The sequence below is a fragment of the Argentina silus genome (genome assembly GCF_951799395.1).
Source record: "Argentina silus genome assembly, chromosome: 2".
Classification (NCBI taxonomy): Eukaryota; Metazoa; Chordata; class Actinopteri; order Argentiniformes; family Argentinidae; genus Argentina; species Argentina silus.
Genome location: NC_139656.1, coordinates 31,905,057 through 31,932,815, shown reverse-complemented (window position 1 = coordinate 31,932,815; position 27,759 = coordinate 31,905,057). Strand labels below are relative to the sequence as shown.

Sequence of the window (27,759 nt, the reverse complement as noted above, 5' to 3'; positions counted from 1 at the left end):
GAAACTCTCACTGCAGAACAATGACATTGTTGGCATTATATCGCCACGCTCAGGGTGACACAGATGCACGCAAGGCCCCGTTACCAGCGGTAAACCTCGGCTCTGATGCTGACTTCAGGTGGCTGTGTGGATGTGCAGCCTGGCCCAGCTCAGTTCAGCTCAGTTCGGCTCTGTAGACGAAACTACGGTCTCTGATGCTTGTTTGTTTGTGTCAGACAACGTACAACAACGTGCTCGATGGCCTCGCTGGCCGGTATCACCTACAGATCGACGGAGGGAATCAGAGAGCTTCTTAGGCCGGGTCGGGCCTGCCCCAAGCTGCCCCAAGCTGCCCTACTCCCCCTTAAGGGAATCAGAGAGCTTCTTAGGCCGGGTCGGGCCTGCCCCAAGCTGCCCTACTCCCCCTTAAGGGAATCAGAGAGCTTCTTAGGCCGGGTCGGGCCTGCCCCAAGCTGCCCTACTCCCCCTTAAGGGAATCAGAGAGCTTCTTAGGCCGGGTCGGGCCTTCCCCAAGCTGCCCTACTCCCCCTTAAGGGAATCAGAGAGCTTCTTAGGCCGGGTCAGGCCTGCCCCAAGCTGCCCCAAGCTGCCCCAAGCTGCCCCAAGCTGCCCTACTCCCCCTTAAGGAAGTCGCCTCGAGATGAGAGAGAGATGAGAGATTCCTGAACAAGTACAGCATGTGACTTGACTGGCCAGGTAGCAGACCACAGAGCCTCAGATCTGACAACCTTCAGAGATTTATCTTCTGATCTGGCCTTTGGCTCCCAGCTCTCTCTCTCTCTCTCTCTATTCAGTGTTCTGTTGTAGTTGAGGAATACATTCTTGAGGCACAGAATGTGTCAATGTTCTTGTGTTAGTACATCATCTTGTGAAAGACTATGACGTCTGACATGTCAAAAAGGTGTGTGTGTGTGTGTGTGTGTGTGTGTGTGTGTGTGTGTGTGTGTGTGTGTGTGTGTGTGTGTGTGTGTGTGTGCTGTACCAACCTTTGCGTGTGTGTGTACTGTACCAACCTTTTTGTGTGTGTGTGTGTGTGTGTGTGTGTGTGTGTGTGTGTGCTGTACCAACCTTTGCGTGTGTGTGTACTGTACCAACCTTTTTGTGTGTGTGTGTGTGTGCGTGTGTTGGCTTGTATATCATTGTGTCGCATTGATATGGTCAACCCACTACACAACAGTCAGCTGTTCGCCACGACCTCCTTTGAATTCACTGAATGCTTGAATAGTGGACAACTATGCTCCCGGTACACCCATGGACTGTAAGTCTGTGCCAAGGGATCATGTTTCACTGCTCACTGACCATGTTTACTGCAAGCTAAGTGGCTATGCTGAAGCGTATGACCTGCAAATTGATTACGTTACACTGTTGTCAATCCTTTCATATATTCATGAAAAGTGTTTAGAAATGTGTTGCTTACTATACTGTATATCCAAATAAATAAAACAAGTATGTGTACTGTAGCTTGACACTGCCTGTCCTTACATTGTAAAACTCACACCCTGAGTTTAAATACAAAAATAACAGATATTACCATACAAATTGATATTACCTGTATGACCTTGTTTGCAAAGTTTACAGTACTGTATGATTTAATCTGGTATAATTACTGGTGCATATTACCAAGTGAAAGAGCATTCAATTAAAAGTAAATGCATTTGAATTGAGAGGCTGTACAGCAATCCGAAGTTATATCTGTTATTTTTGTTTTTCTTTCCCAATCGACGGTTGTTGTTGCTATGGCGAAGGATGGAGAGCGCGGCAAAACACAGATGGTAAATAAACCCACCTTTATAATAACTAATAACACTTCCTGCTTTATCCATGTACCTCAACCAATCACTGACCTGATCCAACGTCTGACCTGACATGCCAGAGTCAACCAGTCTCTCTGTGCCCTTTTTAAAAATGCATGCGTTTGTGATTTTGATGATTCATAATATAATTTGGCTTAAAAATGTTTTAATATTAGGTCCTGCTTGGAATGATCTCTCTGTCACCACCTCACCTTTTAACAATGTGCACAGATGCCAACTGGACTCATAACTGCACTGATTCTGATCATAATTGTTTACACTTGATCAAGTTGTTGTGATCCTGAATCAAAATGCCAGTTCACACTCACTTAGTCATTTGCTTGCGCTGAGTTTTAATGCATTTGTGTACGCATGTGTTGGTGTGTCACCGTTCGCCAGCGGGGTTGTGGGGCTGGGAGGTGGGGCTGGGAGGTGGGGCTGGGAGGTGGGGCTGCTCTATCTCTCTCAGCTGGGGTTACGGGGCTAGGAGGTGGGGCTGCTCTATCTCTCTCAGCCAAAAGAGAGACGCCCAAAGTTTCTGAATCGCTAGGCCTAATCACCAACACCAATGTGACATATGTATTCCTCAACATCTGAGCAATAGCATTAAATGGAAATATGCTGTGTAAGATAGTCTCCTCTGCAAGTGCAGGGAAGAGGGAAAGGATGATGTCATGAATATGTACAGGGCCTTCGGAAAGTATTCAGACCCCTTCACTTTTTCCACATTTTGTTGTGTTATAGACTCAATTTAAAATGGGTTAAATTAACATAATTTGCCATCAATCCACACACACACAATACCCCAGCCTAAACAGGTTTTTAGAAATTTCAGTAAATTTATTAAAATTGAAATACAGAAATACCTCATGTACATAAGTATTCAGACTATGCTATGACGCTCTTAAAATTAGCTAAAATGCAAAAATGTCATCAACAAATCACTCAATAAGTTTAATTGAAAAAAAAAAAAAAGTATTTTCGCTTTGTCATTCTGGGGTATTGTGTGTGTGTGGATTGATGCCAAATTATTTTAATTTAATCCATTTTAAATTTAGTCTAACGCAACAAAATGTGGAAAAAGTGAAGGGGTCTGAATACTTTCCGAAGGCCCTGTATATGTGGACCAGGTGTACCTGCTTCTATTCATCATGCCAAAGCTTGGCTGTGACAATTGACCATCATAAATAAGCATTATATGTTTAATGAATCATACTACTTTTTCATACCAGTAAATTGATATCGCGGTATTGGCTTACTGTATCGTCCTACCTCAAAGTCAAATCCCACCAAACTTTATTTATAGAGCACATTTCATACACGGACGCAACACAATGTGCTTTGCAGGAATATTAATAAAAAACAATCCAAGACAAGTGGAGGGATCTGTGGTCCTCTGTGGCTCAGTTGGTAGAGCGTGGTGCTAACAACGCTTAGGTTGTGGGTTCGCTTCCAGCTGGGACCATATATACTGAAATGTGTGCACTCACTGCAATGTAAGTCGCTTTGGATAAAAGCGTCAGCTAAATGGCATATATATATTATTATTATATATAGGGATAGCAAGTATAACAGTCATGGGAGGACTGTAGAGACAAATGCATGTTAAATAAAAGCTGAAATGTAGTATACATTATTTTTATTTTTTTAAATAACCGAATGACTAAACAACTAAAAGCACCCTAAGTAAAAGTGCTAGTGAGAGTTGGATTTAACAAACGTAGTTACTCTGTGAGAGTTGGTTTTAACAAACGTAGTTACTCTGTGCTCTCTGCCAGACTGTTTCCTTCAATCTAGGTTCATGTCATTTTCTCGAGTGGATGAGAGACCTTCTATTCTTACCATTAGTCAAGCAAGGGACATGAAACATTATGACAGGCCTAGCTAACACAGTAGCAGGCTAGCAACACTGGAGAAAGCATTACGCCAGGGCTAGCTAACAAAGTAGCAGGCTAGCAACACTGGAGAAAGCATTACGCCAGGGCTAGCTAACAAAGTAGCAGGCTAGCAACACTGGAGAAAGCATTACGCCAGGGCTAGCTAACAAAGTAGCAGGCTAGCAACACTGGAGAAAGCATTACGCCAGGGCTAGCTAACAAAGTAGCAGGCTAACAGCACTGTTGTTTCTGGGATTCAGACGGCTATGTTGGTTGTTTTGCGCTTCTGTTTGCCATATATGCTGCTGCTTCTGCTGCTGTGTTCTGGTTAGATCAGATTTGGTGTAGGGATGCACTGGTACTGATACTGACACTGGTACTGGTATCGGGCCAATACGAGGCTCAAATACTCGTACTGGGTATCGGAGAAATGCCCAGATAACCTTAACTGATATTAGTGTCCGCCAAATGCACTTTTGCCTTCAGAAAAGTGGGGCACACCACTCGGGTACCTGCTGGGTGCCACTCGGGTACCTGCTGGAAGCAGTCGCCTTCAAAGCAGAGTGGAAAAGGACGGGACTGTTAGGCCACTAGATCCAGTGCTTTAGCTGACACGGTAGCTAGCAATGATTACGCTGACACGAACTTCGTGTGCATTTCTATGCGAGCAACAGAGACGCTTGCTAGCAAGAGGGGTTTAAATACGTTTAGAGAGTGTTTGTTTGTTTTACACAAAAAAATTGTGTATATTCATTTCAGAAACAGTAGTACATGACATCCTTGTTTTCCACTAAAGTAGCTGCCATCTTGTTGTGAATACTCTGTTGGTGTTTCCAGCCAGCCCTGTTGGTTTCTAGGCCCAAATTGACATTGTTGCAGGCCACTCCTGTCCAAAAAGTACTCGGTGACGGCAATTACCCAAGCTGAGTACTCAAACCGATTTGGTCTTCTAGTTTCACAGTGTTGACTGCTGTCTGTTTGTTTGTCCCATGTTGTTGCACAAGTAGAACAGCAAAGCAATGTGAATACGTAGGATATACAGTACCAGTCAAAAGTTTGGACACACCTTCTCATTCAATGGTTTTTCTTTATTTTTTTTTATTAATTTCTACATTGTAGATTAATGTTGAAGACATCAAAAATATAAAGGAACACATATGGAATTATGTAGTAAACAAAAAAGTGTTGAACGAACCAGAATATGTTTTATATTTTAGATTCTTCAAAGTAGCCACCTTTTGCTTTGATGACAGCTTTGCACCTTCGTCTGGCACTGTGGCCTTAGAGGTGTAGACCCAGTGGTGCAGGACCATACACATCATCACATCACCGCTGTACGATGCCCTTCAGTTAAAGTAATAAAAGAAAACATCATCAAGTGAATGTTGGGTAGGTCTGTGGTATCGTAGTTGATAGATGGTAAATCAGTTTCCCATCCCAGAGGGCAGATTAGTGACAAATGAGTCTCTACCCTCCACACACACACACACTGGTAAAGTTATCTGGCAAGAGAGACTACTGATAAATGATCAGTTCATGTACAGTGAGTACTGTTCACTCCGTCTCGAATTCAGCACAGGCTCAGACACCTCCTTCCCCACCTTACCCCAGAAACATCACTCTTCCCTCTGCATTTGGATACCAGCGGAGGCTGGCGGGTGGCAGAAATGGGAAGGACAGGCTCGATGTAATGGATGTAACGGAATGAGAGATGGCATCAAACACATTTTTTGTACAATTACGTGATTACATCATTCCGTTCCATCCGTTATAATGAGCCTGTCCTCCCACCAGCCTCCACAGTTGGCATAATGAGCCTTATAACCGGTAGGCTATATCCCATGTATCCATCAACATCCCATCAACTCTGCTTCTCTGTTAACACCTCCCCAGTCCCTCCTGGCCAGGCTGTCATTGGAAATAACAATGTTCTTCTTAACTGACCTGCCTGGGATAAATATGGGTTAAATATAAAAAAAGAAATAAAATAAAAAAAGAACAATCAAAGGAAAAATGTGAGTGCTCGAGATTCTGGAATGTTGTTTAGTTCTAAGGTATTATGACAAGCAGTTGGTAACATGCTGTACCAATGCCCTTCACAGAGAGAGTGCCAGATTACATGATTCATAGTCGCAGTCTTAACACACAGACGTCACAATGACGGACTCACTCAGCGATGTGGTTAACTCAGCAACTGCCAGATACTTCCAGCGAAGTAATTTCTGAGTGTTTTGTGGTTGAGGGTTATGGTAAAGCCAAACTGTGGTTTCCCCAGTGTATTCTACTGCATGATCACAGTGTCTCATCAAAGTCAAAGAACCATCTTCATCATCAAAGTATGTGACGTTGTGACGATTTTGATCTGATTATGAGTAATCATCAGATTCTCCTTTGACTGGTGTTCAGAAGGTTATCTGTACAAGTTCATATGAAGGATGACCCCAAAAAAAAAGCAGGACCTCTCTGTTTTCATGAGAACAGTGTGTACAGTTGGTTCCTTGTTGCTTGTGTTAGACTAATTCCCCTAAAGCATGGGCTAATGAGATCTACCCCAGAGGATTTGTCGATGTGGCAAAGATGATGTTCAGCGGATATTCTCGAGGCTCTTTCATTCTCTACTGTGTGCGATCGCAAACACAGGCAGTATCAAACACATGCATTACAATGAGCCCGTCCTCAGACTTGTCCCTCCACCAGCCTTCCCTGACCCACACACAGAAAGTATGCGCAGGGCGTTACTTATTGGAGCATAGGGAGTGACCATGAAAACAACAACTTCTTGCTGCCGGTTTAAAGCAGCGTATAGAACAGAACACAACAGAATAGAATAGAACACCGTCGTCTAGACGATGCTGGAACATTGTCATTAGCTGAGGAGCAGCTCTGCAGCATCGGGAGCCTGTGACATGATCGAGTTCGTCAGGTTTATTACTCCAAGCAGGTGTTAGGAATGGCGGGGAGATGCTATGCCTGGGTTAACCCTCTTACTTGTAATTACCCTCTTCCTCCCTCCCTCCCTCCCTCCCTCCCTCCCTCCCTACGTAGGACAACACAACTATCTGTGTGCCGGAAGGAACGACTGCATCATCGACAAGATCCGCAGGAAGAACTGTCCGGCCTGCCGCTTCCGGAAGTGTCTCCAAGCCGGGATGAACCTGGAAGGTAACGGTCAACACCTGTCTGATACCGTTCCTCATTCCCTCCCCTGTATTTGAATGAGCCCCATCCTCCCGATTTTCTACCTCCACCAGCCTCCCCTAGTAACCAATAACAGGGTGCTGGGGTTTCCAACACAAAAACACTGTAGGCTTACAGGTGCAATATAGGCTTACAGGTGCAATACACAGACGGTGTTGGTCTTCATACGAAATACAAATGTGTGTCTTATCTATCAAATCTCAGAGGTTAGTTTAATTTTTTCAGGGGACACCGATTTAAAATCAGGGGACCCCACATGGGGGGTCCTGATCCCAAGTTTGGAAACTGCTGCACTAACTGCACTAACTGCTGCACCCTAGAGTTCCTTTATTTGACCTGGGAATGACCACTACATGTGCTTTTATTTACCCAGCTAAGTGGATTTGTATCAGAACTTTTATTGTACCTTTGACCAGGAAGATCCATTGACGTGTTAGGACCTCTTTAATGAGGGTGACCTGGCCAAGATGGCAGCTCTAAACAGACCGTGGCAGCATGTTGTGTAAACGGCAGCAAAGGCGATCAGCAGACATTGGCAGTGGCAGTCTGCCATTGGTCCCTAGATAGACGAGGGTGAGGATTCCTCGATCTGCTTAAGCCAATAACAGCACCACAGGGTGCTTTGGTGTGACCTTGGTGTGTCCAGGTAGAGTCTCATTGAGATCAAATGTCTGATTCAAGACAAGGCTGGTTCCTGGAGGTCGTGTTGACGTGAGGCTAACCTAGTGTGTCCTGTCCTCGCTCAGCCGGGTCTGACGTCAGCCCTGGACCCGGTCCTCACCTCAGTCTCTGTCGGGTCGATGTGCAGGATGTGTTCCAGCGAGAGGGAAACACTGTTCTAGTGGTTCACATTACGGCTCGGAATAAGTGGGACAATTAGCGGTAATTACCGGTGGTTACCAGTAAGAAGAAAGACACTTGCCTTGTTAGTGCAAGGTAAGGCGGACTATGGTTTCTATGGAATTATTTTATCCGAAAGATGCTTTTTTTTCCATGCTTTTTTTTCACCTCACAGCAAATTAACGTATATAATAGATCGACATTGCTGATGATTTATTTGTATGAATCAGAGAGAGAGAGAGAGAGAGAGAGAGAGAGAGAGAGAGAGAGAGAGAGAGAGAGAGAGAGAGAGAGAGAGAGAGAGAGAGAGAGAGAGAGAGAGAGAGAGAGAGAGAGAGAGAGAGAGAGAGAGAGAGAGAGAGAGAGAGAGAGAGAGAGAGAGAGAGAGAGAGAGAGGGAGAGAGACAGAGAGAGAGAGAGAGAGAGAGAGGGAGAGAGAGAGAGAGAGAGAGGGGGGGGTAAAAAAAGAAAAGGAAAACCAACATTGATGGACGCTGGTGCATCAGTAGACTGTCAACCGGGGTAGGACCGGAAAAGGCTCTTAGTTGCCATAGAAACGCTTATAGAGGAAATTAAAAGAGAGAGAAAAAGAACGAGATGGTTTTTGATTGTAACCTCTTAACCTGAGGCCTGTGGAACAGAACAGAAAATAACCGTCTCTCTCATCCCAGTAACATGGTTTAGAGGTGTTAATAACATGGTTTAGAGGTGTTAATAACATGGTTTAGATGGGTTAATAACATGGTTTAGAGGTGTTAATAACATGGTCAAATAGAAAGGCATCAACATGTGTTTTTATTAATTTTTTTACATTGAATTGACAGGTAGTGGAGAGTGTATTTCCCCAGTGATGTTGTCACTGGAGGTTACCATAAACAAGGAGGAATATTATTTACTGATCATCTGTCCCTCCCTTCCTCCTTCACCTCCAGCGAGGAAAAACAAGAAGCTGATCAGATTAAAAGGTCAACAGGCTCCAGCCAAGCCCAGCATCCCCGTCCCTGAGGAGAGGGCCTGCGCCCTCATCCCCAAGTCCATGCCCCAGCTGGTGCCCACCATGCTGTCCCTCCTGAAGGCCATCGAGCCGGAGATCATCTACTCTGGCTACGACAGCACCGTGCCCGACACCTCCACGCGCCTGCTGACCACCCTCAACAGGCTGGGCGGTCAGCAGGTCATCTCCGCCGTCAAATGGGCCAAGTCCCTGCCAGGTAAGGAGCCCACACCACCACCACTACCACCATCATCACCATCATCATCACCACTACCACCACCACCATCATCACCATCACCATCGTCACCACCACCACTACCACCAACACCATCATCACCACCACCATCACCATTATCACCACCACCATCACCACCATCATCACCACCATCACCCCCCCCCCCCCCCAGTAAAGAGGGGTTTTGTATTATGAGTGGATATATTATGAGTGGCCCTTGCTCTTGACCCCCTCCCCTCCTGATGAAAATTCAACCGTTTGCACCCTATTATGAGGCTTTAAATGATGGGGGTGGGATTGACCCAGCGCCGATCATGAGACAGAAGGCACATGATTCCCCCTGTGCCCTGCTCTCTCTCTCTCTCTCTCTCTCTCTCTCTCTCTCTCTCCTCTTTCTCTCTCCCTCTCTCTCCTCTCTCTCTCTCTCTCTCCCTCCCTCTCTCTCCTCTCTCTCTCTCTCCCTCTCTCTCCTCCCTCTCTCTCCTCTCTCTCTCCCTCTCTCTCCCCCCTCTCTCTCTCTTCCCCCCTCTCCCTCTCTCTTTCCCCCCGGCTGTGGGCATTAGGCCCTGGAGGGACGGACTCTGACTTATGGAAGAATGTTACATAACCTTCGTAAACCTGCACGGTTTAAGCAAATAGGATCTGAAAGGACTTTAAACGCTTTCACTTTTGAAGTTTCAACAAAGACAAAGGACAGACGATTGAACTGCAATTAGAGGCCACTTTGAACATTGACTTAACGAGGCCTTTTATTTATTTATTTATTTTCTCTCCGTCTGTGCATTTTTAATGCGGGCTCTATAAATGTGGCCTCGTTTTAATAATGTAACGTCCTTGCGTAACCAGCTTCAGTAGGAAGGGCACCGTGTGTAACGGTGCTTATTCAAGCAGTCCTCTGCTCAGCCAAGCTGACAGATGTCTGAGACTTACTGGAGGTATTCTGAACATATGATTGGGACAAACCGACAACAGAGGCCAGTCGGATTTCCTCTGGTGTTTTTTCAACGTTTTGACAGAAAGCTATAGCGTTACCGAGGCGCCTTATGGTTATGCATGTTTTGACAGAAAGCTATAGCGTTACCGAGGCGCCTTATGGTTATGCATGTTTTGACAGACAGGGAACAAAAAAATAATCAAAACGTTTTTTGTTTTTTTTATCAGCATGACATGTTTTCTAAAATCAGCGCAATCACAGCAGCGACCACACACACACACACACACACACACACGCTGTGTTCCGTTAATCCCCCGTGAGAAATGCGTTTGTCGTCCACACTGTACCATGCTACAGAAACACACACAGACGCTCACATGACATCAGAAACAGTCATAAGACATGAAAAGCCTGGTTCCTCACAAGGTTTCTTCCTTAGCGAAAACAAATGTTTGTGTAAAGCGTTATGCCAATAAGGTTTGACAGTAAATTTGTGCGTGTGTGCCTGTGTGTGTGCCTGTGTGTATGCCTGTGTGTATGCCTGTGTGTATGCCTGTGTGTGTGTGTGCCTGTGTGCCTGTGTGTGTGTGTGTGTGTGTGTGTGTGTGTGTGTGTGTGTGTGTGTATGCCTGTGTGTGTGTGCCTGTGTGTATGCCTGTGTGTGTGTGTGCCTGTGTGTGTGTGTGTGTGTGTGTGTGTGTGTGTGTGTGTGTGTGTATGCCTGTGTGTGTGTGCCTGTGTGTGCCTATGGGTTCACATACTTTTTTTCAGCACTGTGCGTGTGTGCGTGCATGCATGCTTGTGTGGTTTCTATCTATTTGACAGTGTTTTGTGACCATGAGTAAAATCCACTTTAACCTTAATAACCGTGACCTTCAGGGTTCCGGAACCTCCACCTGGATGACCAGATGACTCTGCTCCAGTGCTCCTGGCTGTTCATCATGTCCTTCGGCCTGGGCTGGCGCTCCTATGAACAGTGTAACGGAGGGATGCTCTGCTTTGCCCCCGACCTGGTCATCAACGAGTACGTCCACTTCACTCTCTCTCTCTCTCTCTCTCTCTCTCATTCTCTCTCTCTCTCTCTCATTCTCTCTCCATCAGAGTCCACTTCTCTCTCTCTCTCTCTCTCTCTCTCATTCTCTCTCCATCAGAGTCCACTTCACTCTCTCTCTCTCTCTCTCTCTCTCCCCATCACTCTCTCTCATTCTCTCTCCATCAGAGTCCACTTCTCTCACCCGCTCTCTCTCTCTCTCTCTCTCCCCCCCCCCCCCCCATCACTCTCTCCCACTGTCAAAGTCCACCCTCTCCTTATCAGAGGCCACTCAATTGAATTATTTAATTCAATTCATTCAACTTTATTGGCATGAAATACACTTGTAAATATTGTTAGATTACAGTTTTAGAGAATAAAAGGTCAAATAAATAAAACCACACGAAACCCAAAAGGACTCGCATGGTACCGTGGGGAGTACTGGGCTTGGGTGGCTGGTTCTGTATTCAACAAGTGTCTAGCCTCTGTACCCGGGAGAACGCACACTGAGCGTGCCCAGTGGGGGCTGCATGACCGGCTTGGCCGACTGTGCAGGTAATATGAATTGTTGTAATGAAATGTGTTGTATGCGGGGAGAGGTCAGGTGGAGAGGTCAGGTGTGGTGTGGAGCCTGTATGCGGGGAGAGGTCAGGTGTGGTGTGGAGCCTGTCAGCAGTGATGTCCCAGCTCCGTCTCGGGGCCGGCTCACGTTGCTGCCTCCCGTTGCTGCCTCCCGTTGCTGCCTCCCGTTGCTCCCCAGCTCAGCTGCCGAGCTCATTATGTCTGAATGGCGGAGCTGTGAATAGGTATGGATTCTGATCTCTTTCTCCCTCTCTCTCTCTCTCTCTCTCTCTCCCTACCCTCCCCCTTCTTCTCTCTCCCTTTCCCTCTCGTCTCCATTTTCTCTCCATCCCCCCCATCCCGTCTCTCTTTCTCCATATCCCCCCCCCCCCCTCCCAGTGAGAGGATGAAGCTGCCCTACATGAGTGACCAGTGTGAGCAGATGTTGAAGATCTCCAATGAGTTTGTGAGGCTGCAGGTGTCCTACGACGAGTACCTGTGCATGAAGGTCCTGCTCCTGCTCAGCACAGGTATACAGGCTCCACTCACCCTCACCACAACAACAACAACAGTCTCATTTACAGATGGATACAGTACTTGAATCCAAGCCATGGAGGCTGGTGGAGGTAGAAATCGGAGGACGGACTGCTCATTGTAATGCCCGGAACGGAAGGAGGAACGATATCAAACCATTCCTCATTCCATTCCACGCATTACAACGAGCCTGTCCTCCGATTTCCGACTCCCCTGAATTCCAAGTATGATCCAGAGTTCGATCGAAATACAGATTCAATCTCATCAGCGACGTCACCTCATGAAATTACAAACAAACAAAAAAGAGGTTTAGAAGTCCACTCAAAAGACAGGAGGAGGGAGTCCAGTGGCTTTGTAATTATCCTTCTACAGAACAGTCCTCAGAGACAGAATACTAGCGGGACCAACCATTCATTTCAAACCACAAACCATATTTCATGCAAAAAGCTAGCGTTAATCTCACCGTTGTTGACTCTAAGTGCTTTTCTGCCTTTTCTGAAAATGATTCAAAATGAAAGGTTGAGAGGAAAAGACAGCACTTAAGGTGTAATTTGATTGGCTCTTAAGGAAATGACATTTCCATGCTGAGCTGTGTATTTTTAGACCAGCGGGCAATTTTCACATGTTCCTCCCAGGAGAGAAACACATTAACAGTTTTTAGTTTTATTTGACTCATTGATTACATACACTCACCAGCACTTTATTTGGAACATTATACTAATACTGGGTAGGGCCTCCCTTTGCTCTCAAAACAGCCTCAATTCTTCGTGGCATTGATTCCACAAGGTGTTGGTGTTGAGATTCTGGTCCATGATGACATGATTGCATCACGCAATTCCTGCAGATTTTTCAGGTGCACTTTCAAGCTGTGAATCTCCCCACACCATTACACCACCTCCACCATGAACAGGTGTACAGGTGTTCCTAAAAGTGTTCAGTGTGTGTGTATGTGTATGTATGTATATATATATAGATAGATATAGATAGATAGAGATATTAGTACCAGTCAAAAGTTTGGACACACCTTCTCATTCAATGGTTTTTCTTTTCTTTGTAGATTAATATTGAAGACATCAAAACTATGAAGGAACACCATATGGAATTATGTAGTAAACAAAAAAGTGTTAAACAAACCAGAATATGTTTTATATTTTAGATTCTTCAGAGTAGCCACCTTTTACTTTGATGACAGCTTTGCACACTCTTGTGTCCAAACTGTTGACTGGTACTGTATATATAAAATAATATATGCCATTTAGCTGACACTTTTATCCAAAGCGACTTACATTGCAGTGAGTGCATACATTTTTCAGGATATATGGTCCCAGCCATAGTGAACCATGCACAGAGTTAGGTTTGGTTTGAGTTGGCCCATCGATTAGCTGTGGATGCTAGCCAGAGAGAGGTCAATCCACACACAATACCCCAGAATGACAAAGCCTAAACACGTTTTTTGAAATTTCAGTAAATTTATTAAAATTGAAATACAGAAATACCTCATGTACATAAGTATTCAGATCCTTTGCTATGACACTCTTAAAATTAGCTAAAATGCAAGAATGTCATCAACAAATCACTCAATAAGTTGAATTGAGTCCATCTTAATGCAAGGATAATAGTTCATGTAATTTCGGAATTAATATCTTTGTAGGGTCTCTGATTTGCATAGGAATCAATTACACACTGTGTGGATCAGGTTGTCATTACAAACTGAGCAAATGGAGAGGAACAAAACTGCTCAGGAATGCGACCCTGAGGCCTGGGGAGACTTACAAAAATCTGCAAAGTTGAATGGTGGAGAGGAAAAAGCACAGTCGATGGGACATCATCATCTCAGTCAGTAGTGGTCAAAAATAATCCCTTCATGGAAAATAATCTCTCATATCCATATTTGCGTTTGCAACAATGAATTCAAGTGATACAGCAAAGAAAGTGGCTGGAAATGTGTTTATTTGGTTTTACTACAAAGCATTAAGTTTGGTGCAAATCCTGCACATGCAATGCAGTTTCCGCACCATCTCTCGTGAAGAATAGTGGTAGCTGCATCAAGTTATGGGTATGTTTGTCACTGGCAGGGACTGAGGAGTTTGTCAGGATCAAGAGAAAATAATGAAATTTGCTGAGTTGGTCGTGACATCCTCATCTACACAGTGTGTAATTGATTCCTATGCAAACCAGAGACCCTATAAAAACAAATATATTAATTCCAAAATTACATGATTTATTTAATCCATTTTAAATTGAGTCTATAACACAACCAAATGTGGGAAAAAGAGAAGGGGTCTGAATACTTTCCGGAGGCAGGTGTGGATGATGAACTGGCAGCTGCTTCAGCTCCACTCCTCCAGAGATGGACTTAACACCTGAGCTGTTGACCTCTGATCATGGAGATGAGATAAAATACTGGTGGTACTATTTTATTTTTATTTGAAGGAGCTGTGTGTGTCATCATCATTCAGGGAGACTGTAGTACTTGGATGATGACTCCCATCACTCTCTCAAATCAACATAATATCCGTGATTTCACCCTCGATCTTGTCGACATAAAGTGCTCCTCTGTCGTCAAGTTTTTAGAGAGTAAAATCTGTCCACGTAAACCAGGGTGGCACAGCTCAGGCTGGTTCCCGCCAGTAGGAGTATCTCTCATCTGATACGGGCCGCTGGACACCGTCCTCCCGGGGTGTTTTGCATAATCTCTTGTCCACTGAGTGTGGTTTTGCCTGGGCTCCAGTCCAAGCATCCCGGGCCTCTTCAGCCCAGGCTAGGGCCTTCATCTGGCCTCCGTCAGGGAAGAGAGGGGCCGCATCAAAGCCATTCATGTTACCTGCAGTTTTGCATATTTTCCATTGACCTAAGTGTGGTGGTTGGGGGAGGAGGGGGAGGGGGGGAGAGAGAGAGAGGGAGAGGGGGCCCTGGGTAGCAGACAGTCTGGCACAGTTGGTAAAGAATGGCGCTGGCAATGCTAAGGTTGTGGGTTTGATTCCGGCTAGGACCATATACACGATACAAAAACAATGTATGCACAATGTAAGTCACTTATAAACAGATGTGCTGAATGGCGTGTTATTAGTGCTATAATAATGTGTTATTAGTGCTATAATAATGTGTTATTAGTGCTATAACACAAGCAGGGAGTGTTGAGAGGGGAGTGGTAGGAGTGGATATGTGTCACAGCTTGTCCTTACTGGCAGAGTCACACGGTGCGGGCTGGGTCAGACTGTTGAGGGTTGAATTTGGGCAGAGAGGCTTGGCTTTGTAGGCCTCTTTTTATGATAATATATGCCATTCAGCTGACGCTTTTATCCAAAGCGACTTACATTGCAGTGAGTGCATACATTTCAGTATATATGGTCCCAGCGGGAATCAAACCCACGACCTAAGCGTTGTTAGCGCCATGCTCTACCAACTGAGCCACAGAGGACCACCAAATGTGGCCTCAGTTATGAGTAAGACGTAGGCACAAAGGTCATTCATGACCAACAAACAACGTTTTAACTGAGATGTTATCTGAGACTTTCCAATACTGTGAAAGACAAGGAAATTCAAAATGACCACCACCACCCATAACTTCACCTACGCACTAACACGGTTTTCCAGCACACAGACCTCAGAGACCTGGTTTAGCGCTGCATGTTGGGTCTACTGCCCTTCAAGCAACATGTACTTACTCACCTCTGGGCAGGTTGCTTAGGAATCAAAGCTTCTCTCAAAACAGCCTAATTCTGAGGCTCACGCTGATCGTCCGATAATCAAATAGTATCTTAAGCTGTTCTTATGGCAGTGTGGGCCTGTGGGCAGAATGTGAGTTAACCCTTGTTGTGCTGGTCATGTGTGAGTTAATCCTTGGTCTGCTGGTTGTGTGTGAGTTAACCCTTGTTGTGCTGGTTGGGTCCCCAGTACCAAAGGACGGTCTGAAGAGCCAGGCCGTGTTCGATGAGATCAGGATGACCTACATCAAGGAGCTGGGGAAGGCCATCGTCAAGAGGGAGGAGAACTCCAGCCAGAACTGGCAACGTTTCTACCAGCTCACTAAGCTACTGGACTCCATGCAGGAGGTGAGCCTACACACACACACACACACACACACACACACACACACACACACACACACACACACATGGACACACACACACGCATACATAAAGGGCATACACTCACTGGGCACTTTATTAGGAACACCTGGACACCTTCTCATGGTGGAGGTGGTGTAATGGTGTGGGGAATGTTTTCTTGGCACACTTTGGGCCCGTTAATACCAATCAATCATCGCTTGAATTCCACAGCCTATTTGAGTATTGTTGCTGACCATGTGCATCTCTTCATGGCCACAATTTATCCATCTTCTAATGGCTACTTCCAGCATGATAATGCACAAAGCAAAATCGTCTCAAACTGGTTTTATGAACATGACAATGAGTTCAGTGTTCTTCACTGGCCTTCCCAGTCACCGGATCTGAATCTAATAGAACATCTTTGGGATGTGGTAGAACGGGAGATTCACAGCTTGAAAGTGCACCTGAGAAATCTGCAGGAATTGCGTGATGCAATCATGTCATCACGGACCAGAATCTCAAAGGAATGTTTCCAACATCTTGTGGAATCAATGCCACAAAGAATTGAGGCTGTTTTGAGAGCAAAGGGAGGCCCTACCCAGTATTAGTATAGTGTTCCTAATAAAGGGAGGCCCTACCCAGTATTAGTATAGTGTTCCTAATAAAGTGCCTAGTGAGTGTATACACATCACATGGACTTACAGGTCACTGCCACATCTGGTCATAGTTGTACAAACACACACACCTGTACTCATACATCACATACACACACGTGTGCGCGTAGTACAGAACAGTATGGTTGCTTGCCATGGCGAGGTGTGTGTGTGTGTGTGTGTGTGTGTGTGTGTGTGCGTGCAGAACAGTACAGTACAGTATAGATGTTTGGTGTGGCATGACCACACACACACACACACACACACACACACACACACACACACACACGCATATATAAAGAACATATACACATCACATGGACTTACAGGTCACTGCCACATATGGTCACTGGTGTACACACACACACCTGTTCTCATACATCACATACACACACACACACCTGTTCTCATACATCACATACACACACACACACCTGTTCTCATACATCACATACACACACACACACATCTGTGTGCATAATAGAGCATGATGGGATGTGTGCCCACTGGGGGGGGGGTGTGTGCATGCAGTGTTACCCAACAGTAGCCCAGCTCTCCTGGTGTGTGTATTCTCCCCTGCTTTGCTTTTGTGCTGCCAATGAAAGACTCTGTAACAAAGCTGTGTGTGTGTGTGTGTGTTTCCCCGTAGATGGTGGGCAACCTCCTGCAGATCTGTTTCTACACGTTTGTGAATAAGTCCCTGAGTGTGGAGTTCCCAGAGATGCTCGCGGAGATCATCAGCAACCAGTTACCAAAATTCAAGGATGGGAGCGTCAAGCCACTTCTGTTTCATCAGAAATGAAACTGCCTTAAACCCTGACACAATGCCTTAAACCCCCTCCCTCTCCACACCCCCCTGCACCACCCGCCAGCCAGCCACCCAGCCAGCAAGACCCGCCTGTTTTCCCTGCCCAGGACCCCCCACCCCACCCCGCCCCCCCACCCACCCCCCACCAGTACTGATTCATGTAGTGAGAGTGCGTCGTCTGTCCGGTTCCCAGAGGACTCAGGTGAAGAGAGAGAGGGAGAAAGAAAAGAGAGAGTGAGAAAGACACTCGGAGAGAGAGAGTAAGTGACAGGACACAAACGAGAGTGAACTTTTTGGAAAAACCCGTGAGCTCTGCTTGTCCGGAATGCTGTCGGGACTGTGAATCGTTTCAAAAACACTCGAAGACTGTCAGAATCACGTTTTAACCAACGGAAGAAAAAAAAAAAGATAGAAAAATTGAAAGAAAGAGAGGAAAATATTTTCTATTGATTTTATGCATGCACACACTGCTGAAATGTTTACACAACAATATCAGAAAAGGGAAAACATGTGCCTTTTTTTTAGCTTTGCAGGCTGCCCATAGCCATTTACTCAAAACTGTCAAAAGCTAAAGTATTTTGCATAGGAACCTTAACCCTAAACACTTTTTTGTATGTGTTTGTGTCTGTGTTTCATACCAGCAATGTCCTGCTCATCCCTCTCTTCTAAGCGGCCATGTTTGTTAGGGTGGTTTCCTACTGCGGGCAGCTCTCATTGTGACGAGGGAGAGGGAGAGGGAGAGAGAGAGGGAGAGAGAGAGAGAGAGGGAGAGAGAGAGAGGGAGAGGGAGAGAGAGGGAGAGGGAGAGGGAGAGAGAGAGGGAGAGAGAGAGAGAGAGAGAGGGAGAGAGAGAGGGAGAGAGAGAGAGAGAGAGAGAGGGAGAGAGAGAGGGAGAGAGAGAGGGAGAGGGAGAGGGAGGCAACAACTGTTTCTTAACATCCCGAACACCAACTGTCATTTCCCTCGCTGCAACCTTTCTGAAGTTATGATGATTAGAAACATGAAGAAAGCTGAGTAAGACACCATGTTAATGTTTGTGGTATTAATGATAAATCTAATTTACAACCTCTATCACTTCCTGCCCATGTCAATATGTCATAATTCAACAGAGAAATGTTTTTGAGACATTTTGGTTTGAGGTCAAATCTGAGATCCGTGTGTGTGTGTGTGTGTGTGTGTGTGTGTGTGTGTGTGCGTTGGTCTTAATGACGTACGTACAGCAGGACTCACTTCATGTCCAAACCGTCCTTTATTGGCCAGCTAATTTCACCTGACAACGTTATGGGATTTGATGGAGTTAGCAGCAACGGGTAATGTTCCTCTCTGTGTGTGTGTGTGTGTGTGTGCGTGCGCGTGCGTGTGCGTGTGCGTGTGTGTGTGTGTGTGTGTGCGTGCGCGTGTGTGAGAGAGAGAGAGGACAAAAAACAAGTGAACATCAGAGAAGATGACCATGCGTGTTGCTACAGTGTGTGATCATATCTGTGTTTGATTCAGAGCTTTCTCAACCCTATTTGAAATGATTGTTCTTTCAGTTACAATTCAATTATAATTACCATTTGAAATGGTCCGTCAGGCTGTGTTTCAGAGGGTACTGTTGGTACACAGTCACAAGTCCTCTGGGAGTCGCATAGAAGTCATGTCCCGCCTCCCGCCTCATGTTCCGTCACCTGGATGTATTATTCTAGTGCCAAACAGATCGTTACGTCAATATTCATTCACACATGAAATGGAAAAAGCAGCGTCGATTGGCTTTCTGCTGTCTTCGCCGTGTGAGTCAGTCTTTACAACGTGGTTGTTATTCTAGGATTCAGGGGTGCTCATTTCTGAATGAAACATCGGCCCGTTCTTTAACCACACCAGCTAGAGAGTCATAATAAGTAATGAATGCTACTGACTAGAAATGCTATAATTATAATGCCATCAAACGATGGTGACCAGCATATTGTCCTGTGGAAAGGAAAATCCCCCCCCAGTCCCGTCCCGTCCACCCCCCATCCCTCCTCTCCCCCCCCCAGTCCCGTCCCGTCCGCCCCCCCCTGCTGTACGTCTCTCCTCTGAGGTACTCTCTCCAAACACCAGCTGATACCATGTGACAGCCAAGACTACAGACTGATGGACAGTAAGCAGTAAAATGGCTTCTGGAGAACAGAGCAGGCCTGCGTTGCTTTGTTCTCGTAGAACGTCTCATTCTAGAACTTAGTCTTCAGAACCATCCAAGCCATTATAGAAACCCTTTTGAATGGTTTTGGGGGTTCTAAACCCTTCTAAACAGTTTTGGGGGTTCTAAACCCTTCAAAACAGTTTTGACGGTTCTAGACCCTTTTTAAACAGTTTGTTCTTTCGGGGTCTGAGACGAGAGTGGAGTTTCTACAACGGTCCTTCCCGAAGAGATGACAGTACTTTATTGATTTCAGAGTAACACAAACGAACAGCCGTTTCACTGGCTGATGTGGTCATTCTATCCATGGTCTTGAGAGAGAGGACTCCCCAGTTGTCTGGCTATTTTGCCACATCCGCACCTGTTGTGCTTCTCTGTGCATGTGTCATTCCCTGTCTCTGAATCCGGACCGAGGAGTCTTTAGGGATGCTGGCGTACTTCAGCTTACTTTCACATACAGTATTACAGAGTATGTACAGAGTACTCTGTCTCTGCTCCGGAGATGATTAGACTAACCAGCTTGTTCATATGACATGAATTGCCATAGATGTACATAAAGTAACATATCCCTGAAAGCTGAGGCAGAGGGTTCGTTTTATGACATGTTTCATCGTGACAGAACTTTTGACAGAATATTTTTACAAGGACACGCTTGTATATTCCTATACAAATTCTTTTTTTTTTTGCAACTAATGTCTGACTAAAGGCCTTTGTGAAAGGGAGACTGAGAGCCATAGAGAAAATGGGGTTTAAATTCAGGAAAACTTAACAACTATCAATGCTTTTGAAGATTTGATTTCTTGTAAAACTACAATATTTTCAGTAATTTTGAATATATCAGTTTGATCCTCTTTGATATGAATCATTTTACTCAATCTTTTTTGTACATTGGATGAGTAAAAAACAGTAAATATTTTATTTTTCTGTTTTGTTTGTTTGTGTTTGACAAAGATAGATGTATTGCATATGTACTTAGAAAAAGTGTTATAAAAACCATGTTGTCTGACTTGTAAGTAAATGTAAATTCTATAAATCAATGGGAAAGACTATATAAGAGATCACTGTGTTTTAAAGAGCTGAGAGAGTGGAGGGTTTTGGTAGCACTTAGTATCCAATTATAGTACTTCTTATTTTATTTTAAAATATCTTTTGTAAAGTTCTATGCTTTGGTCTCTTGTATATTGCTGTGAGGATTAACCAGTCACTTCAAAAGAAAAAAAGTCAAAACTGTGTGTGAAAGTGATGTACCAGAGCCTGACAACTTGCACTACCCGCGCATACTGGTTGATAAAGTCTATTTTGTATAAAATACATGCAAATATTATCTTTAAAGATTTAAGGGCAGATCATGTTTCATTGGTATATGGCTTTCATTGAGGTCTGTTTTGTTCGTATTTCAGTTTATGTAAATGTAATCCAATGTAAAGAATATACAATGTCTATTTGTTTAAAAAATAGTTTGTACTACCTCTGTATTACACCTTCTCTGTAGTCAATGTCGATATTTTCACCTATTTGATTAAATGTTGGACTAAAGTGTCTGTGTGTTTGTGTGTAGTTCTTCTTTGACGTCTTGGTTGGCTGCTCCAGTTCTTTATTCAGCCACTGCGGTGGTTGGTTTAAGAATAGTTTGTCCAGATTAAAACAGTCAACACAATAAAGGGTTTTTCATTCACACAAGTCATTACTATGGCTGCCTCTGTTTTTAGATGTCTTGATTGGGAGGAGGAGGAGGAGGAGGAGGAGGCGAGGGGAGGAGATGAGGGAAGGGAGGGGAGTAATGAAAGAGTCTGGTCTTAACTGATCTTCAGAGCTGAGAAAACAACAACAATCAAAACGTACCGTATATATCCTGATTGGAACTGACCACTCAAGCGCCAAGCATGTTCACATGTTGATTACATGTTTACCAATCAATCCATAGAATTGCAGTGGCATATAGAGAGTGGGGCTGTAGCGAGGGCAGAGATGTTCTCGAGGCTGCGGTTTGGGCCTGCTCTCTACAGTCCTCACTCTGCTGTTACAGATTCCTAAGTATCCTCTTACATTTAGCCTTTTTTTTCTCTTTCCATTTGTTTTCATTGTCTCGTAAAACACGTTGTACTGCATCCATGTATGAAATGTGCTGAGGTTTGATTTGATAGTGAACCGTATAGTACAGTGGCCTGGTGGTCTGGCCTCAGGTGAGTAGATCTTGTAGTGCAGGATTGACAGTCAACAGCTGCACATACAATCACGATCACTCGTGTGTGTGTGTGTGGGGGGGGGGGGGGTGTAAGTGGTGTATCAGATTGTAGTGATTGATTGTAATGGCTTAGTTGTGATGATGGTGGTAATGTTTGTGGATGATGATGATGATGATGATTATGGTGGTAATGTTTGTGGGGTGGTGGCAGTGAAGTGGATGATGATGATGATGATGATGATTATGGTGGTAATGTTTGTGGGGTGGTGGCAGTGAAGTAGATGATGATGATGATGATGATGGCAATGATGATTGTGGCGTTTGTGTTTTTCGGGGATGGGTGGGCTTGGGGTTTGCCCTCTTGGAATTGGACTGTTGGATGTTTTTTTTAATCTATTTAAATGTTTGTTACCGGTACCTTGTTGTCTTTAAAGAATTACAATGAAGTTGTCCTCCATTGCTGGGGGTGGAGGACAACTGGGCCCAAAAAACATCATAAGAATAACTTAGACATGAAGGACACAGGACACTCAACAGCCAGTTCAATGGTGGGTCTTTAATGGATGAAATTCTGTACAACCTTGTTCATAATTCATTTGATCTGAAAGAATATTAAGGCTCCATACGCACAGGAAATAAATGAGACAAAAAATTGAGCAACTGAGATGCTAAATCAAATAATTAAGTTAGTATGCTACAATACAAAATATAAAATGTCATACTTAAAAAAAAAAAAAGATACCTTATCAAATTCATCGTCTTGTATGTACAATGTTAGTAAACTCCAAAAGGAACAGAGTCGAGGATCTCATCGTTGAAACAGAATCATAAATAAGAGTCTTACGTATGAACAAAGTAGTCTAGTTTCACATTAAAACATATCTGTTTTTACACTCTCCCCTTTGAATACCTGTTAAAAAACGCAACACCAATAATTCATTAAATATGTGTCCTAATGAATAACAGAAGGGAAGCTCAGGGAAAGCTTTCTTTCCAGGTTTATTGAAACATTTCACCAAGTAGTTCTGAGCAAAGAAAAAAAAGAAAGAAGCTATTAATAACATGTGAGTAATGACAGGTTAGGACATGGAGGAATGGACACTCCCATCTCTGTGGGAGAACTGTCCTCATGGAGCCAGGATAGGGTGACTTACTGTTAGATGACCCTAAGGAACTGATCGTGGGTCGGTTTTCTGTGTTTCCCTATAATGGTTAAGGTTAGGATATGGGAAGCTAAGCTGATCCTAGATCAGACCAGGGGAGGCCGGTGGAAGTAGAAATCGTAGGACGGGAACATTGTAATGCATGGAATGTAATAGGGAATGGTATCAATCACACATGTTTGATACCATTCCTTATTCCACACCATGCATTACAATGAGCCCGTCCTGATTTCTACCTCCACCAGCCTCCCCTGGATAAGACGGTGTTGAGGGGGACCTTCCCCCGGATGTATTGTCTTGTCCAGGGGTCAATTTCACAAAAGCTTCGTAGCTAAAGTGGTAATTTATCTCTTTTGACAATCCAGACACTAACAATCCAGACTCTAACCCTTCATTTAACAAATGTTGTCATTTCATGGACAAAAGATTTACCAGTTTGCAGCTGGGTTGTCGGGAGAAATGAAGTACTCCTTCAGCTACAAAGCTTGTGTGAAACCGACCCCTGGGAATACCAGGCTGTCATAGACAGGCAGCAAGTGCTCACATTTATAGCCAAACTCACTGAAAAACAGCCTCCATCATACAGTATAGCAGGGGAGGCTGGTGGAGGTAGAAATCGGAGGACGGGCTCATTGTAATGCATGGAATGGAAGGAGGAATGGTATCAAACACCATCCCATGCATTACAATGAGCCCGTCCTCCGATTTCTACCTCCACCAGCCTCCCCTGCAGTACAGTAGATAAAAGCTTCCCCACACAATCAAGCCCATTCCTGTGGGACACTGGAAGAGAAGGAAGCAGGGCTGGAGTCCACAGTTTTAAGGCCACTTCCTCTTTTTTTTCCCTTTTCCCGCCCCTCCCAACACAGAAACATCTTCCAGAACGTTCCGGCTGATGAATAGAAGACGCTGGAAGCAGTGGCAGTGCATTTAGAAGAAAATAACAAAAAAGCAAGGACTGAAAAAACATGAGCCTTTATAGCAACAACGCTAACTCAATTCAAACTGTCTCCTCTCACTCAAACACTCACACACACACACACACACACACACACGTCTGCTGCTGTTGCTGAATTCCAGATTCATGACCATACACAACAAGGAAGGAGCCCTCTCTCCGCTCCATCCATCCTCTTCCTCTAAGCTGGAGGTTCTGTCGGGCCCGGTGCGTCTGATCCGCTTCTCCAATCCAGATCCTGGTCCAGATCCAGTCCTGGTCCGGGTCCGGATCTGGGCTATAGAAACTCCACATAGTTCTCTGGTATCAACCCGGTCCGCCCATCCAGACTGCCTTCCAGCCAGCCAGGCTCCCTGGAGCCATGAACTGTGAAGGGAAAAGAGAGGGAAGAGAGAGAGAGAGAGGGAGGGGGAGAGGGAGAGGGAGAGAGAGAGGGGGGGAGAGGGAGAGAGAGAGGGGGGGAGAGAGAGAGAGGGAGGGGGAGAGGGAGAGAGAGAGAGAAAGGGGGAGAGAGAGGGGGGGGGGGAGAGAGAGGCGATTGAGACATATGAACATCGCTGAGCTGTTGAGACATTTAGAGGAGTCGTTAACAGTCTCACATGATCACCAACGACCAGCCATCTTCATCTCAGGACCTGAAGAGAGGAGGAGGGAGGGAGGGAGGGAGGGAGGAGGAGAGGAGGAGCGAGTCCCTGTCTGAGGGAGGGAGGGAAAGGAGGGGGGGAGGGAGGGAAGGGGGGGGGAGGGAGGGAGGGAGGGAAGGAAGGAAGGAGGGAGGAGGAGGAGGAGCGAGTCCCTGTCTGAGGGAGGGAATGGAGGGGGGGGAGGGAGTGAGGGAGGGAGGAGAGAGGAGGGAGGGAAGGAGGAGGAGAAGCGAGTCCCTGTATGAGGGAGGGAGGGAAGAGAGGGGAGGGAGGGAAGAGAGGGGGGAGGGAGGGAAGGGGGGGGGGGGGGGGAGGGAGGGAGGAGGAGGAGCGAGTCCCTGTCTGAGGGAGGGAATGGAGGGGGGGGAGGGAGTGAGGGAGGGAGGGGAGAGGAGGGAGGGAAGGAGGAGGAGGAGCGAGTCCCTGTCTGAGGGAGGGAGGGAGGGAGGGGAGAGGAGGGGACCGTCGGCTGAGTAGGACCTACTGACAGCTGTGACAGTTGGACTGTGGAGGCTATGATGGGAATGGGAGTGTGGAGCACCAGACACTGCTGGCCCTGAAGACCCCTGAAGGAGGGGGGGGGGGGGGCCTAGGCTCCCAATGAAACTCTGCCCCCCCCAGTACTGATCATGATACCTCCAGACACTCCTCTGCCAAGTTTGTTTTCTAAACCTTTGAATGGTTATATAAGGACAGAGCTGAAGGAGCGATAAGTGGTTTCAACTTCCACATTTGATTTCAAATGTCACTCGATCATTTGTGCTGACGTTCGTTCAGTGCAGGAGTGTGTGTGTGTGTGTGTGTGTGTCTGTCTGTCTGTCTGTCTGTCTGTCTGTCAGTGAGTTTCCTCAATGAAAATGTGAGAGAGTGTATTCCTGAGCCCAGACACGGTACGTATGCTACCCCCGACACGCTGCCCTGACCGGCGACAAGGAAAGATACTTTAAGAAACAGCTTCATTATCCTAGTAAACAATGTCAATATTGTATATATCAATATTAGTATTTAACTAAGAAACAGATGGGATTTAGTGTGGTGAAGGGTCAGGTTCAGGCTACTGTGTGTGTGTGTGTGTGTGTGTGTGTGTGTGTGTGTGTGTGTGTGTGTGTGTGTGTGTGTGTGGGCTACTGTGTGTGTGGGTGTATGTGTGTGTGTGTGTGGGGGGGGGGGGGCAGCAACAGCTTCCTCCATCAGGGAGAGAAGGGAGTGAAGGTAATAATGAACTCGCTCAGAAACAGGGGAGGAGAGGAAAAGGAGGAGGGGAGGAGAGAAGAGATGAAGGAAGGGAAGGTAATATTGAACTGAGTCTGGCCCTGACTGATCTTCCCTACACACACTGGCACGGGGAGGAGGAGGAGGAGGAGGAGAGGAAAAGGAGGAGGGGAGGAGAGGAGATGAAGGAAGGGAAGGTAATAATGAACAAGTCTGCTCTCCTCGATACACACTGACACAGGAGAGGAAGGGAAAAGAGAGGAGGAGGGAAAGGAAGGAGAGGAGAAGGAAGGAGAGGAGAAGGAGGGATAGGGAGGAGAGGAGAAGTACACTGTGGATGGATGAGAAGCTGGAAGACCTACTCATACTGGGAAGAAGAGGAGGAGGGAGGAGGGGAGGAGAGGAGAGGAGAGGAGAGGAGGGGAGGACAGGTACTCATACTAGGAAGGAGAGGAGGAGGGGAGGAGAGGAGGACAGGACAGGTACTCATACTGCAGGTGAAAAAAGGCCAGAGAAACAATTTTGGCTCAGTTCATCATTATTGGGTTTACAACAACAACAACAACAACAACAACAACACCATATTCCTTCCCGGTCCAGACTCACCGTTGTCAAAGATGGTCCCAGCGATGAAGGACAGTTCAGAGTCGTGTTCCGCCTTGCAGGCGTACAGCGCCCGAGCCTTCCTGCCCCCCACGCTACAGGGAGAGAGGAGGGACAATCAGCACAGGGACAGAAACACAACAACACAGGCCAGGGCAGGGTGGGAGATGGTCTATAGACCTGGGGAGTTCACTCCTAACACTCTCTGGAGAGCAGGGGAGGCTGGTGGAGGTAGAAATCGGAGGACGGGCTCATTGTCACGCACGGAACAAAATTCCGTTCCGCGCATTACAATGAGCCCGTCCTACAACTTCGACCTCGGCCGGCCTCCCCTGGTGGAGAGCCATTTTGACAAGTACATCTGGAACAGTTATAGGATTTCTCCTGACATAATCATCGCTCCCTGAGGGAATGTCTAGTTGAACCTTTTCAACTAATAGCCATAAAAAAATATATTTATGTTTTCGGGCAAGAAAATCTGCCCTTGTAAAGGAAATGTACCCATGAGTAAGTCTGGCCGCGGGGCTGTTGGGCGGTTGGGCGTTAGCGGGACTTGTGATTAGGACGTCGATTTTCCGACCGATATTCCACACAGTCCCAAAAACAGCCTCTGGTTGGACTGGACCTGTCTGGACTTGTCTAAATGTATTTAGAATCTAAAGTGTCGCTGAATGAACTGACATCACTGGTCAGCATCACCGCACAGCTGAATGACCGTGACCAAGCTAGCAGGCTAGCAACAGGCTGGCTAGGCCCAGCCCGACAGAGTGACAAGGCATGGACCAGGATGATGGTGGGGATGGGGGTGGGGGGGGGGGGTGGGGTTAGGCAGTGAGGAGGTACAGTATAAAGCTCCAGCATAGCCTAGTGGGGGGAGGGGGGGGGAGGTAGGCAGTGAGGATGGGGGGGGGGGGCGAGGAGGAGAAAGAGGAAGAGGAGTAGGAGAAGGAAGAGTGAGGCGTGAAAGCATAGCCTAGTGGCGGGGGGGTGGGGGTGGGGGGGGGGGGCGAGGAGAAAGAGGGGAGGAGGAGGCGTGAAACCATAGCCTAGTGGGGATGAAGAAGAGGAGGAGAAGGAGGAGGAGGAGGAGGAGGAAGAGGAGGAAGCGTGAAAAGCAGCGTGACAGACCTGACCGGGGAGGAGTCGCTGGAGGTGGTGGCGGACGCCGGCTGGGGCTGGAGGGTGCAGAGAACATCGGCCAGGAGGGGGAGCGTGGTGAGGTGGGGCTGGGTGAGGCTGGGCTGAGAGACACACACACACATACACGTACACACACACAGACAGACACATACAGACAGACAGACAGACAGACAGACAGACACAGACA

The 27,759-nt window shown here is 46.1% G+C and overlaps 1 protein-coding gene and 1 pseudogene across 4 annotated transcripts in view; one reads left to right on the top strand and one right to left on the bottom strand.

Annotated features, from left to right (window-relative positions):
• LOC310800989 (glucocorticoid receptor-like) overlaps positions 1 to 21,208 on the top strand; it is a 62,583-nt gene extending 41,375 nt beyond the window's left edge. For all 3 annotated transcript variants that reach the window (XM_083664896.1, XM_083664894.1, XM_083664895.1), the window contains exons 4-10: positions 1,746 to 1,772; positions 6,716 to 6,832; positions 8,641 to 8,919; positions 10,751 to 10,895; positions 11,862 to 11,992; positions 15,894 to 16,051; positions 17,351 to 21,208. In XM_083664896.1, the coding sequence (XP_083521022.1) occupies positions 1,746 to 1,772; positions 6,716 to 6,832; positions 8,641 to 8,919; positions 10,751 to 10,895; positions 11,862 to 11,992; positions 15,894 to 16,051; positions 17,351 to 17,503 (1,010 nt within the window). In that variant the 3' untranslated portion in view covers positions 17,504 to 21,208. The remainder of the gene's footprint in view (positions 1 to 1,745; positions 1,773 to 6,715; positions 6,833 to 8,640; positions 8,920 to 10,750; positions 10,896 to 11,861; positions 11,993 to 15,893; positions 16,052 to 17,350) is intronic.
• Positions 21,209 to 23,744: 2,536 nt separating this feature from the next.
• LOC310801331 (rho GTPase-activating protein 26-like) overlaps positions 23,745 to 27,759 on the bottom strand; it is a 48,387-nt pseudogene continuing 44,372 nt past the window's right edge. The window contains exons 6-8 of the transcript XR_014555087.1: positions 27,561 to 27,673; positions 26,436 to 26,527; positions 23,745 to 24,339 (exon numbers count right to left, since the gene is read on the bottom strand). The product of XR_014555087.1 is annotated as a rho GTPase-activating protein 26-like (transcript). The remainder of the gene's footprint in view (positions 24,340 to 26,435; positions 26,528 to 27,560; positions 27,674 to 27,759) is intronic.